The following is a 13,059-nucleotide window of genomic DNA, read 5'->3' as shown; positions in this document are numbered from 1 at the left end:
TTTCATGACATTGACTTTTTGAAGGTGTACAGGGTAGTTATTTTGTAAAATGTCTCTTGATTTGGGTTTGTCTGGCGTTTCCTCATGATTAGATCTGGGCATGAGCTTTGGTAGGGCTACTACAGGGCTATGTCCATTTCAGTGCATAATATCAGCAGGCACATGCCAGTTTATCTCAGTAATGGTAATATTAACTTTGATCACTTGGTTAAGGTGGTGTGCACCTACCTACCTACCCACCCACACAGCTTTCCCTTACAAAGAGTACATAACAACTCCAGTTTTGTCTTTTTTAGTTCACATATTGGATGGTTGTCTCATTATCTTTTGAGACCAAAGCCCAAAATGAACCAAAAAGATCATTCTGACTTGCTGTGTGGTCAACATATCATAGAAATCAAAGAGTGGAAGTAGGAAGCCCAGTTAAGGCTGTCGAAATCTTGTGTGAGAAGCAAATCCTCAGAGTTACGAAAAAAAAATTTTTTTTACACTAAAAAAGTGTATGAAAAAATACACCATAAACATAGTCAAAGGAAATTATCTCACAGCCAGTTTCATCAGTGACAGAAAGCAAAGGACTCATCTGAAAATATAAAAAAGCATATGAAGAGAATTCCTAGAATATGTGACTATTAATCATATAAAGAGGTTGAACCTGCAACTTGAACAAAAATGCAATTTGAGACAACACTATGAGAACTGTTTTTCACTTATTATATTTGCAAACACCAAAATTCTGATCACAAGGTTGATTAGGGATAGTGCTGGTGGAGTGTAAACTGGTATGACTTTAATCAGAACAATTTGACACTATGTAGCAGAAGAACTAAAGAGCCTCTTGATGAAAGTGAAAGAGGAGAGTTAAAAGTTGGCTTAAAGCTCAACATTCAGAAAACTAAGATCATGGCATCCAGTCCTGTCACTTCAAGGCAAATAGAAGGGGAAACAGTGGCAACAGTGGCTGACTATTTTGGGGGGCTCCAAAATCACTGCAGATGGTGACTGCAGCCATGAAATTAAAAGACGCTTACTCCTTGGAAGGAAAGTTATGACCAACCTAGACAGTATATTAAAAAGCAGAGAGATTACTTTGTCAACAAAGGTCTGTCTAGTCAAGGCTATGGTTTTTCCAGTAGTCATGTATGGATGTGAGAGTTGGACTATAAAGAAAGCTGAGCACCAAAGAATTGATGCTTTTGAACTGTAGTGTTGGAGAAGACTCTTGAGAGTCCCTTGGACTGCAAGGAGATCCAACCAGTCCATCCTAAAGATCAATCCTGGGTGTTCACTGGAAGGACTGATGTTGAAGCTGAAACTCCAATACTTTGGCCACCTGATGTGAAGAGCTGACTCATCTGAAAAGACCCTGATGCTGGGAAAGATTGAGGGAAGGAGAAGGGGACGACAGAGGATGAGATGGTTGGATGGCATCACTGACTCAATGGACATGAGTTTGGATAAACTTCAGGAGTTGGTGATGGACAGGGTGGCCTGGCGTGTTGCGGTTCATGGGGTTGCAAAGAGTTGGACATGACTGAGCAACTAAACTAAACTGAGCAGTATTTTAAAAGTATACCCCTTTGTCCTAGCAATCTACTTTCAAGAATTTATCCTACAGGTAAATGTGAAATGAACATTGTTCGGGCAATTCACAACAGGATTGTGTACAGAAGTTTGGAAACAACTTAAGTGTCCATCAATAGAGGACTTGCTAAATATAACGTATTTATAGGACAGAATCCTTTGCATCTGTTACACAAAATGAAGCCATTCTCTGTGTTATATTGTTCTGTTGAAAGAAAAAAAAAACCTGTGGGATATCTCTGGAAAGATACAAAGGAATCTAGAAAAGGTGATTGCTTCCCAGGAGAACTGGGGAGAGGGAGGCGGAAAAGTCTTGCCTTGAGCTCAATTCTCTTCGGTACTGTTTGAATGTCATACTAGGTATGTTTCTCATGAAAAATGAGCAAAATTTAAAAAAGAATTTAAACATCTGTTGCAGTACACCATTTCAAGCATCAGTCTTTTAAGAACAGTAGTGGTGGAGCTCATGCATGGATTCAGGATGTTTTGGAGGGAAGCTGACAACTCCAAAGGTGGGGAGTAGATATTGGCACTGAGGTAAGTAAGCCGTTAGGATGAATGTTAGGCTTGTGGCTGGCAACATGTGGAAAGATGTGCCATTTACTTTGCTGGGGAGCAGCTAGGGAGGAACAGGTAGAACGTGTGAGAGAACTCAAGGATTCTGCTTTGGACATGTAAGATTTGAAATGCCTATTAGTTATCCATGCAGAGATGTTATATAGGCAGTTGAAATAGGAGTCATTGTTTAAGAAAGGAGTCTGGAATGGAGGTTATTTAGAACGCATCAGTGTATAAATCAGCACCAACAGAAATATGTAAGCCACACACATAATTTAAAGTTTTCTAGCTGTCAGATTAAAAAGTCAAAGCAGGTGAAATTAACTTTAACATTCTACTTAACCCAATATACATAAATATTATTAATTCAAAATGTAATCAGTATAAAAATTAATGAGATTTTCTTTTTGGTTGCATCTTGAGGCTTGTGGGATCTTAGTTCCCCAACCAGGGATCGAACCTGTGTTCCCTGCAGTGGAAGTGTGGAGTCCTAACCACTGGACCACCAGGGAATTCCCAGAGAGATAGATATTTTCTTCATACTGTTTTGAAATCTGGTATTTTATACTTATCAGTTCAGTCGCTCAGTCATGTCCGACTCTTTGCGACCCTATGAATTACAGCACGCCAGGCCTCCCTGTCCATCACCAACTCCCGGAGTTCACTCAAACTCACGCCCATCGAGTTGGTGATTATAGCACATCTCAAATAGGACTAGCCACATTTCAAGTATCAACTTGTCACATGTGGTGATGACTACCAATTGGACAGTACAGAACAGTGCTGATATTTAAAGCTATGGAACTGCAGGAGTGGAGGAGAGTCCAGGATTGGATTCGGGAGCACTTAATCAGGTAGAAGAGGAGGAGCTGACAAATGAGATAGCAAATGAGAGCCCACTAAACCAGCAGGAAAACAAGGCAAGAGTATGTCAAAGGAGCCATGAAGAAGGGGCTGTCAACTGCATCAACTGATGTTGAGAAGCAGAGTAAGATAGGGAGAGAAGTGACCACTGAGATTGGGAAGATGGCATTGTTAATAATCTTGGCAAGACAGCTTTATTAGACTGGGGGCTCCTCCTTCGGAGCTGGAGAATGGGAGGTGGAAGGTGGAGTCGTCTTGTGCAGACATCTCAAAGGCAACATGTTCCAAACTGATCTCTCTTCTCTGGCATCCTCCCCTACTCCCCTCTCCCTGTATTCTGATCTCTCTATTGGGGAGCCCACGCTAGAAACCTGGGAGAGGTTCTCAAGTCCAGCCTTTCTCTCAGACCTCATAAGCTATTATTCACAAAGTCATCCATTTCACCTGTGAAACATTTCATCTGTTTCCCTTGTCTGCAGACAAGTTGCTTCAGTCCTGTCTGACGGTTTTCGACTCTATGGACTGCAGCCCACCTGCCGCCTCTATCCATGGAATTCTCCAGGCAAGAATACTTAATGGAGTGGTTTGCCATTCACTCCTCCAGAGGATCTTCACAACCCAGGGATCGATTTCACGTCTCTGCTGTCTCCTGCATTGGCAGGCAGGTGCTTTACCACTAGCGCCACCTGGGAAGCCCATTTCCCTTGCTCCATCCTTATTTCCCCAGGATAGGCCCTCATCACCTCTAATCTTCCTAATATTTAGTAATCCTCATTGTTATTCAACCTCTAGCTTTGTCACCCTCAAGAGTTCTGCCATGAAGCTTGGCACCACCACAGGTCTGGCGTCCTTGCTGCTCTGCTAGAAATTTCTACCTTGCATGGCTCCTCATGAAACAAGCTTTGTTGTTCCTACTCTGGAGTTCCCTCTCTCATTCCCAGATCGACTCACTCACTCACTCACACACACACTCAGTTGTTTCATGCTTGCATCTTTATTATCCGTAACGCTCCCCTCACCTCTATAACCCACCCCTTCATAAAGAACCAAGATTGGCTCATTGTTATTAACTCTAGTTTAGGTATGAACTTTAAGGATCTTTAGTACTCCTCACCCCCTCCGCCGTCACTTTCCCCTACAGCTGGTTAAACGGTACACTTACTCTCCGTTTCCCAAACGCCTTTCCCAGACTTTCCGCTAGAATTCAGTGCTTATTTCAGCCGCAGTTCTCACTACACTCATTCATTCACCATACTGTTCTCTAAGCTATCAGTTTCTGTCGCTCTCTCCAACTAAACTGCGAACTCTTTGAGGTCCGAGAGCTTGTCACATTCCACTTAGTTTTCCCAGTACCTGAAACGTAACTTGACACATGATAAGGTGCTCAATCAACTGTGTGTTATTAAGAGCAGCCAAATAAGCTGCGGAGAGCAATGCTGAGAGGAGCGCTGCGTGCGTTCTCGTCTCCTTCGCGCAGGTGGGATCGCGCAGGAGGAGCCTGGCGTCGGGCCGGAGGGGAGGCCCGCACCTTCTCCGGAGGAGCGGCGCGGAGTCGGCAGCGGGAGCAAGGCAGGAAACGAGAGGACAGCACGGTCTGCGGAGGAAGGGTAGAGGCCCCCCGCTTAGAAAGTTGCGAGTGAAAAACTCACGCTGCTATTACCCTCCAAGCCCCGCCGGCCCGGCCTACCGAGTGACCACGCCCACTCACGTGAGCGTAGCCCGGCGTGATCTGCCGCGGCGTCACGTGAGCGGCCGCGGTCACGTGAGCACAGTATGCTCTGGGCTCCGGCAGCGGCTTCCTCCTGGAGTCGCACTCGCTGTCATCTCTTGGTCTCCCGCGGGCTCGATGGAGGACGAGGAGGAGGAAGCGAGGGCGCTGCTGCCAGGCGGCTCGGACGAGGCGGGCAGAGAAACCCGGGCTCCCCCCGCTGCCTCCGGGGCGCTGCAGGCCCTTTGCGACCCCAGTCACCTAGCGCACCGGCTTGTGGTTCTATTGCTGATGTGCTTCCTTGGCTTCGGTGAGCCGGCCGGCCTGGTGGGGTGGGAGTGGTAATCAAGGAATTCCAGAGTGTCTCGGAGTTGCGTTGAACTCCTAGGTCCTCCCGCCCTTTCCCCCCCCTCCCCCCACCTTCGCGACCCCACTGAGCTGGCTATTCAGTGTCCCGAAGGTGGGGGGTCAGGGGACTGAGCTGAGCGACCTTTGTCCCACTCATTTGCTCTCGCAAGAAGTTCCAAAAGCTAGCAATTTGCTTTCTGGGGCTATAGATATGAGAGAATCCCTAGATGTCAAGGTTCCTCTCATGACACTTTGTTTAGAGGGAGTGCAGAAAGATGTAATCCCCTCCCCCAAAGAAGCCTCCAAACATATTTTGAAGTATTTAAAGAATACTTTAAATTTTTTGATTGAAAAATTCGTTGGCAGTCGTTTATGTTTCTCTTCCTCTTTGGTAAAAGGTATGAGTGTGTCTTGTTGATTGCTTCAGTGGGTAGATAGATGAATTCTCGTACTCTCTCGTACCCTCCGCTCTGCTTATGTGAAGCAATCATACTGGACTGGACTTGTGCTGTTTGGTTTCAGTTACGAAATTTGGTGACTGTGAAAGCAGATTCTGGAGATAATTTTTAAAATATCTGCTTATTATGTCCCAGCAACTAATTTTTCCAGTAACATTCTATGTCAGTATCAGCTTGGTGTGAAAGTAATAATGTATTTTTCGTGGACTCGCTGGATTTGGTGTAATCAACAGATTTATGGTGGATACCTTTATGCTACTGCTGGAATATATAAGAAGGCATGGAGGCTGCTTTGGGCTTTAGTTTCTTTGCACCTCTTTCTGTTCCCTCTCTTCTCACTTTGTGGAAAGATGGTGCCCATTCATTAACTTTGAAGCCTGACATTGATATTCCTTTGATATGATATGATTCCTTTGACATTGATATGCCATTAAAACAGGATTCATGAAGTTCTGAGTTTAGGAACAAAAAATCAAGAACAACACAAGACACTTAAAATTGCCCCTACTTTAACAATTTATATTTAGTGATTTTTATGTTTACCTTCAGTGGGTTTCAGAAGTCAGAGTCATAACTTTCTGATGACAATTTTATTTCTTTTGAACTGATGGTTTCTCATGTATACTTCTAGACAGAGTTAGTGGAGAAACAGAGGCAACATTATCTTGTGGCCTATCAAAACTCTTGTTGATGTTATTACTATAAAAAGTCCGACCTCTCTCCACTTCTTTCTTTCTGACCCTCCAGAAGATGTTACTATGTTTTAATCTAACCTTTTAGAACTCTATTTTATTTTTCTTCATTCCTGGCTGTGTATTTGCTGAGTTCTTTGATCTTGGATATACTGTTTGTGGAATTAGAATTCTTATTTTGAAAACAGATCTAGTCAGAGTAGTTAAACTCCATTCCTGTGCGCTCAAGTGGTGGCTTTAGGTAACATTACTAGGAAACTGCTGAGGATGTTTTTGACATTTGTGTCTGTGTGTGTGTGTGTTGGTAGCTTTAAGGAAAATACAGCTGTTTCATGAAGATGCTAATAAAACAATAGACGTAGGAAACAGGATGAAAGTAAGGTGGAAAATGGCTTCCCTGGTGGCTCATCTGGTAAAGAATCCGCCTGCAATGTGGGAGACATGGGTTTGATCCCTGGGTTGGGAAGATCCCCTGTAGAAGGGAATGGCAACCCACTCCAGCATTCTGGCCTGGAGAACTCCATGGACTGTGTAGTCCATGGGGTGGCAGAGAGTCAGACACAGCTGAGCGACTTTCACTTTCAAGGTGGAAAAACAGTTATTGATTAACTTCTTAATCCAGGTTCCCAGTATTTGCTGTGTATGCAGGCTGATAATTTGTAAATAACTTGGTATGTTTTCTCTGGGTTATTTGGCTGCAACTGAGTATTAGTGGACAAGGAAGCAGTCTAAAAAAGTTTCCAGTTTCTTTGAGCCCCTAGTATAAACATTTAAAATCACCATTGGAGTAGTAATTGCAACTTGAAACTTTTCTATGGATCAGATCAGATCAGATCAGTCGCTCAGTATTACTAAAAAGAAATTTGCTTTTCCTTTTTCTAGGCAGCTACTTTTGCTATGATAATCCTGCTGCCCTTCAGATTCAAGTTAAACGGGTAAGTTGACTTTTCACCTTTGTTTCTTTTGTTGTCTCTGGAGCAGATGTACTGCTGAAGCATCAGCTCTCAGATTGCATGGTCTGAAACATTGTCTAATGAATCCATTTGAACATCTGTTGTCACCACATCTGTGTAGGCAAGGAGTATTCTTGACTTGGAATGAGTGGCCACAGAGAATTCATTTATGGCACTTATGACTTGATATTGTTTCATACCTTAGATAAATAACTACTATTTCTATAGTGCAGCCCAAAAAGTATTGCGAATTTTTGTTGGCATTTCTCTCTCCCACTGTGTAATCATCAGAATGACAGATGATTTGGTAGGAGAGCATTTTGCTTTCTTAAATATGTTATTGTTATTTCATTTTTAAAATGTGGATACTGATTCCAGAGGATTGTCCATGTTGGTATTTTTGATATTTACAGTTTCCTATGTATTTAGATTTTTTTTTTCCTTTGTAAGTTTTTTTTTTAACCTTTGGATAGGGAGAAATACACAGATTGGCCCTTTACATTCTAGAGTGAATGAGAAAGACCAAGAATTAGTGAGGTGGGGGGAAAGGATATGCTAAAGACTGTCCTTTTTCATGTGGGTGAAGCCCCACAGCAGGTAGTACACAGGGAATGGAAATGTAGAAGATACAGGCAGATGTAGGCAGAGGTGATCCCTATAGGGCAAGAGCTGAGGGACGCTGAGCCCCACGGAGCCTCTGAAACGACTGCAGACGCAAGAAGTTCCCAGGTGGGGCCGTTTTTCTGGAGGCAGAGGCCAAAGCTGTTAGCAACAGTAAATGATTAAGAAATGCCTCCACTACCAGAAAGAATGATTTGATTGTTAGTTGCTACACTTAACTGCTTTGAAAAAAATCGTTCTGTTTTCTTTCCATATAGGATATGCAGGTGAATACCACGAAATTCATGCTGCTGTATGCCTGGTATTCTTGGCCCAATGTAGTTTTGTGTTTCTTTGGTGGCTTTTTGATAGACCGAGTGTTTGGAATACGGTAAGCTTGGGAAAAATCTCACTTGTGGGTAAATATGATTATTAAGAAAACACAAAACTAGATTAAGTATTTCTAGAAAGAACTGAATAAACTTGTGTATTGAGTGTGTTAATGTGCATTTGTTTGTGTGTGTGTGTAATTTTGGTTTTTGAAACTTGGTTGGTATTTCAGTTAAATGCTGCTCATGGCATATGGTAACTCAGTTATCTAAAGGTCAGTTATGCCCTCACTTGGAATCAGCAAGCCAGGTTCTGATTTCTTTTGCTGCCACTTGCTCAGCTTCTTAGTTCTTCTGAGCTGTTGCTAGATTCCTGAGCCTCAGTTTCCTCATTGGTAAAATAGAGATAGTATTTCCTGCCTTGCAAGGTGGTTATAAGGATTGAGGGAGATGGATGCACAGTATTTGGCATGTATTTACTGTTTACCTCTCCCAGCCCCAGTGAGATTTTCTCTTCTGCCTTTCTTTGGGCATTAAACTTTTTGTGACCACTCCAGTTAGATGCTGAGGAAGGCATCACATTATTAGCTTTGTCAGTTTTCATCCTGATGATTGTGTGCTGTTTGTGGAGACTTTAGGAGGGATGTAGTCTGGAATATTTTCAGAAGGCAGAGGGCAAAATGACGATGGGCTTTCCAGCTGTGTGTGGTGAAAAAGAAGAAACTATATGTGTTTAAGCTTGGGGACTAACTTTTAAACACTTTGATGAGTGTATAAAGGAGGACTTTAATTTGCTTCATCTAAAGGGGTAGAATTCGCTTGAACTTGAAGGAAACAGATGCCATTTATGAGTGATGAAGATTTTGCTTGATCAGGATAACAGGAGAGGCCATGAGTTGTTTTGGGAAAACTTTCAGTAGACTGTGGTATGACCATTTCACAAGGATTTTTGGAGGGACTTGGGTTTCAGAAAGATGGTTTACTCATATAATCTTTAATGACTCTCCTAATACTGGTATTTTATTACTCTGGGGAAACATTAATGAGCTATTCAGAGTATGGAATGTTAGAGTAAGCAGATTTATATCATTTCTCATGGTTCCTGTTTTTCCTTTTAAAAACAGCTTTTAGTTATACAGAATTAATGGAGAAGGCAATGGCAACCCACTCTAGTAGTCTTGCCTGGAAAATCCCATGGATGACGGAGCCTGGTGGGCTGCCATCTATTAGGTTGCACAGAGTCGGACACGACTGAAGCGACTTAGCAGCAGCAGCAGCATACAGAATTAAAACCACTTAAAATTATTTAATATAGAATTCCTTGGAGTCAACCCTAAACTCAATAAAAAATTTGTGAAGAATGTCCATTTTTAAATGGGAACCCTGGGAACTTCTTGAAGATTATTTAACAAGTTTTGTTTAAGAGATGGTAATGGCTTAAACAAACATGCCCTTACCAAAGCCTCTGGAATCCCTTTGGGATTAGAGACCTCTATGGATTAGCATTCAGTCTCGGAAAGCTGCTTTTCAGAGGCCCGCCAGAACCTCTTTTTTCTTCCTTTGGAGGGAATGCAGAGGAGTCCCAAGAAATCCAAAGTGAATTATTCCTGAAGGATTTGGTGATACACTCTTAATTCCTTCTCTCTTTCTTTTTCTGACAGATGGGGCACCATCATTTTTAGTTGCTTTGTTTGCATTGGGCAGGTAAGACAAATTGTTCACTGATTACTGTGAACACTGTCTCTTGAATTTTTGTCTGCTTCCACCAGCGTGGATGTGTTTGGTGAAAGCCTAACTTAAGCAGAGTTCACAAATGCCCATGTGACATAATGCACAGTCCATTTTAAGCCTTGAGACAGATGAACATTGATACTTAAATTTCACAGATGTACTAAGAAGAAACACTAAAATCATTGTAGAAGTTGTGTTTCATCATATGTTACTTATTTTGGATTCCTTGAATTTTCTTTTTCATTGATCCTACATTATATTCCATGTTATAGGTGGTTTTTGCCCTGGGTGGAATATTTAATGCTTTTTGGCTGATGGAATTGGGAAGGTTTGTGTTTGGGTAAGTTATGCATAATTTCATTTGTCTTAACAAATTACTGTTTTGGGGGCTTCCCAGGTGGCTCAGTGGTAAAGAATCTGCCTGCAGTATAGGAGAATTGCAGGAGATATGGATTTGGTCCCTGGGTGGGGATGATCGTCTGGAGGTGGAAATGGCAACCAACTCCAGTATTCTTGCCTGGAAAATTGCATGGGCAGAGGAGCCTAGTGGGCTATAGTCCATGGAGCAAAGCATTGGACACAAGTGAGCGACTGAACACATGCACACATTACTGTTCATTTATCAATTTATTAAAGATTTGCCAAAATATATTATTGTATCTTCTGGAGAATTACTTCAAATCCTTGATATCTACCTCTCTTTCTCTCTCTCTCTCTCTCTCTATATATATGTGTGTGTGTGTGTGTGATATATATACACACACAGACACACACAACTGCTCAATTGTTGTCTTAATTTTCCTTTACAGTAAGCAACAATTTTGAGTGGTAATAGTTAATTCTGTATAGGGTTTGAATATTAAATAGTTTTCCAGAGATGATGTTTTTCTTGGGTGTTTTGCTTTTCTGTTGTATTGAAGACTGTGATTTAAACCTCATGTAGAGAAGTATAGACCGTCAATGTCTAGCTTGGTGATTAATGGACATTTTGCTGTTTCTTAGTGGGTAATGTGTAGGTCCTTTTGAATCATGTTGAAAAGGCTTTAATGAGCAGATTACTAAAAGACCAATAGCTCTCAATGAATTTCAGTGTCTCTTCTGTAAGCTCATGCTCAATTCAGCCTTGGGCTTCCTGCCTGGAGGGATGCAGACACCCTAACTTACGCTTTTCACAGGTACCAGGGACACATAGCCATAGGTGACACATCCCCAAAAGTGCCCTAAGTGAGGGACAAGGGAAAAATGGTTTATTAAAATGGGAAAGGGACTCAGAGATAGATGTGTGATCAGAAATGGCCATCCATATAGGATTTGGATTCATAGAAGAGGGGAAATATTTTTAGATGAGGACAGTGGTGAGGAGGACTCAGTGTTTGGATGCAGAGAAGAGGAATCTCTTACCTGAAGGTCAATATTTAGGACCTGCAGAAGGAAAATTAAAATCGGGAAAGTAGAAGAATGTCAAATATGGAAGATACTGCCTAAAAAGTGTGAATCTGTGTGTTTTCACAAAGTATGGACCACTCTTCGCAGATGAACATTTTATACAGTGTAGATGATGATGTGGTAGCTCAAACTCCTTTTATTGCCAGGCAGGGTCGTCATTGCTGTATATTGAATTACCTGTACTCAAACGCAGGTTTGTGTGCCAGGTGCACAGTGAGGTACAGTGAAATGTAGGAGTTTAGAGCAGAGAAAGGTATGTTGCAGGGCTATGCAAGGAGACGAGGTGGCTCATGCCCTAAAAAGCTTCTTGCTCCTGGAAGGGTTTAGGCAAAGCATTTTAAAGATAGACGAAGCGGGGATGTCTCGGGGTACCTGATCAGCTCATGTACAATTCTGTTATTGGCTGATGATGGGTGGTGATGATGGGAGGCAGTAGGGTGGTGTCACAGGGGTTAACTCTATCAGTCCTTAGGCTCCTGGAGGCCAGGGCTGTGTGCTCATGGTCATCAAGTAGTTCTTCTTTTGGTGGGGGCAGTTTTCACATCTGCAGCACAACTCAGGAAATTCATACCAAATACTATTATCTGTGTACTTCAGAGAGGAGCTGCAGCAGAGCATACGGGCAAAGGCCTGTCTCAGGAAGGCCCCATAGATCCTGCTTGGTTACAAAACAACCCTTACATCTTGGACTTTGTGGGTCAGGAATTTGGACTGGGTACAGTGTGAACAGTGTGTCTGTGCCCCTGACATCTGGAGCCTGGCCTGGGGTGACTTGAGGGCTGGCACTGCTGACCAGAGCACCTGCATGTGGCCTCTCTGTGTGGCTTGGCTTTCTCATAGTGCGGTGGACTCAGGGTAGTTGGCCTTCGTACACAGTGGCTCAGGGTTCTAAGTGTCAATGTTTGAGTGAAAAGGCAGATACCCCCTTTTATATCCCAGCCCCACTTCCACCGCCTTCTCCTCATTGAAGCAATCACAAGTCCATCTAGATTCAGAGGAGGAGCGCAGACACTACCTCTTGATGGGAGGAGTGTCAAAATTTTACACCTGCTGCATTGCTAACTGTGGTATTTCTTTTAAAAGCTTTGACTTTTCTTTCCTTGTTTTAGGATTGGTGGAGAGTCCTTAGCAGTTGCCCAGAATACATACGCTGTGAGCTGGTTTAAAGGCAAAGAGTTAAACTTGGTGTTTGGACTCCAGCTTAGCATGGCGAGAATTGTAAGTATGACAGATAACAAAGCCAAATAGGAAGCAAAAGGTTGACTCTTGTAACCGTGTCTTAAAGATTACAGGATGAAATATATTTCTGTATAAGTAGTGTTGATTTTTTATATATTTTTCTAGACCATAATGTGCCATTTACCTTTAGTGAAGGCATTTCTAATCTTATTTCACCTAAGAGGAAGCAGTTTCAAATGCTAATTGAGCATTCGTTAGTTCAGAGATTCTGAGCATTGGGACAGACGGATCGCAGAGGTTTTATTCTCTAACTTCTTTACCCATTTTCGGCATTACTGCAGTGAACGTCTTTATGTCTGGTCATCCAGGCTCTGCTTGCACATTTCTAGTGATAAGAAGCTCTCACTCATCTACTACAGTTAACTTTTTGTTTTTTAAACAAATTCTCAAAGTCATGTCACTTTATAAAAAGCATCTAAATACATTATTTTTTATTATTATTTGTTTATTTGGCTGCCCTGGGTCTTAGTTGTGGCATATGGGTTATTTACTTGCAGCACGTGGGATCTTAGTTCCCCAGCCAGGCATTGAACCTGGGTCCCCTGCATT

The 13,059-nt window shown here is 42.4% G+C and overlaps 1 protein-coding gene and 1 long non-coding RNA gene across 5 annotated transcripts in view; one reads left to right on the top strand and one right to left on the bottom strand.

The window, feature by feature from the left end:
• Nucleotides 1-4,752, bottom strand: part of LOC129643967 (uncharacterized) — a 41,621-nt gene extending 36,869 nt beyond the window's left edge. The window contains exons 1-2 of one of the 2 annotated variants that reach the window (XR_008710631.1): nucleotides 4,694-4,752; nucleotides 4,360-4,600 (exon numbers count right to left, since the gene is read on the bottom strand). This is a non-coding gene — a long non-coding RNA (uncharacterized LOC129643967). Of the gene's footprint in view, nucleotides 1-4,168; nucleotides 4,622-4,693 lie in introns of those variants that run through there. The other variant, XR_008710630.1, reaches the window with a different exon arrangement.
• MFSD1 (major facilitator superfamily domain containing 1) overlaps nucleotides 4,594-13,059 on the top strand; it is a 27,585-nt gene continuing 19,119 nt past the window's right edge. For 2 of the 3 annotated variants that reach the window (XM_055569228.1, XM_055569229.1), the window contains exons 1-6: nucleotides 4,715-5,024; nucleotides 7,095-7,147; nucleotides 8,044-8,156; nucleotides 9,756-9,798; nucleotides 10,098-10,165; nucleotides 12,381-12,489. In XM_055569228.1, the coding sequence (XP_055425203.1) occupies nucleotides 4,853-5,024; nucleotides 7,095-7,147; nucleotides 8,044-8,156; nucleotides 9,756-9,798; nucleotides 10,098-10,165; nucleotides 12,381-12,489 (558 nt within the window). In that variant the 5' untranslated portion in view covers nucleotides 4,715-4,852. Of the gene's footprint in view, nucleotides 4,614-4,714; nucleotides 5,025-7,094; nucleotides 7,148-8,043; nucleotides 8,157-9,755; nucleotides 9,799-10,097; nucleotides 10,166-12,380; nucleotides 12,490-13,059 lie in introns of those variants that run through there. The other variant, XM_055569230.1, reaches the window with a different exon arrangement.

Source organism: Bubalus kerabau, chromosome 2 (genome assembly GCF_029407905.1).
Source record: "Bubalus kerabau isolate K-KA32 ecotype Philippines breed swamp buffalo chromosome 2, PCC_UOA_SB_1v2, whole genome shotgun sequence".
NCBI classification, from domain to species: Eukaryota; Metazoa; Chordata; class Mammalia; order Artiodactyla; family Bovidae; genus Bubalus; species Bubalus kerabau.
This window is presented reverse-complemented; position numbering and strand designations above follow the sequence as displayed.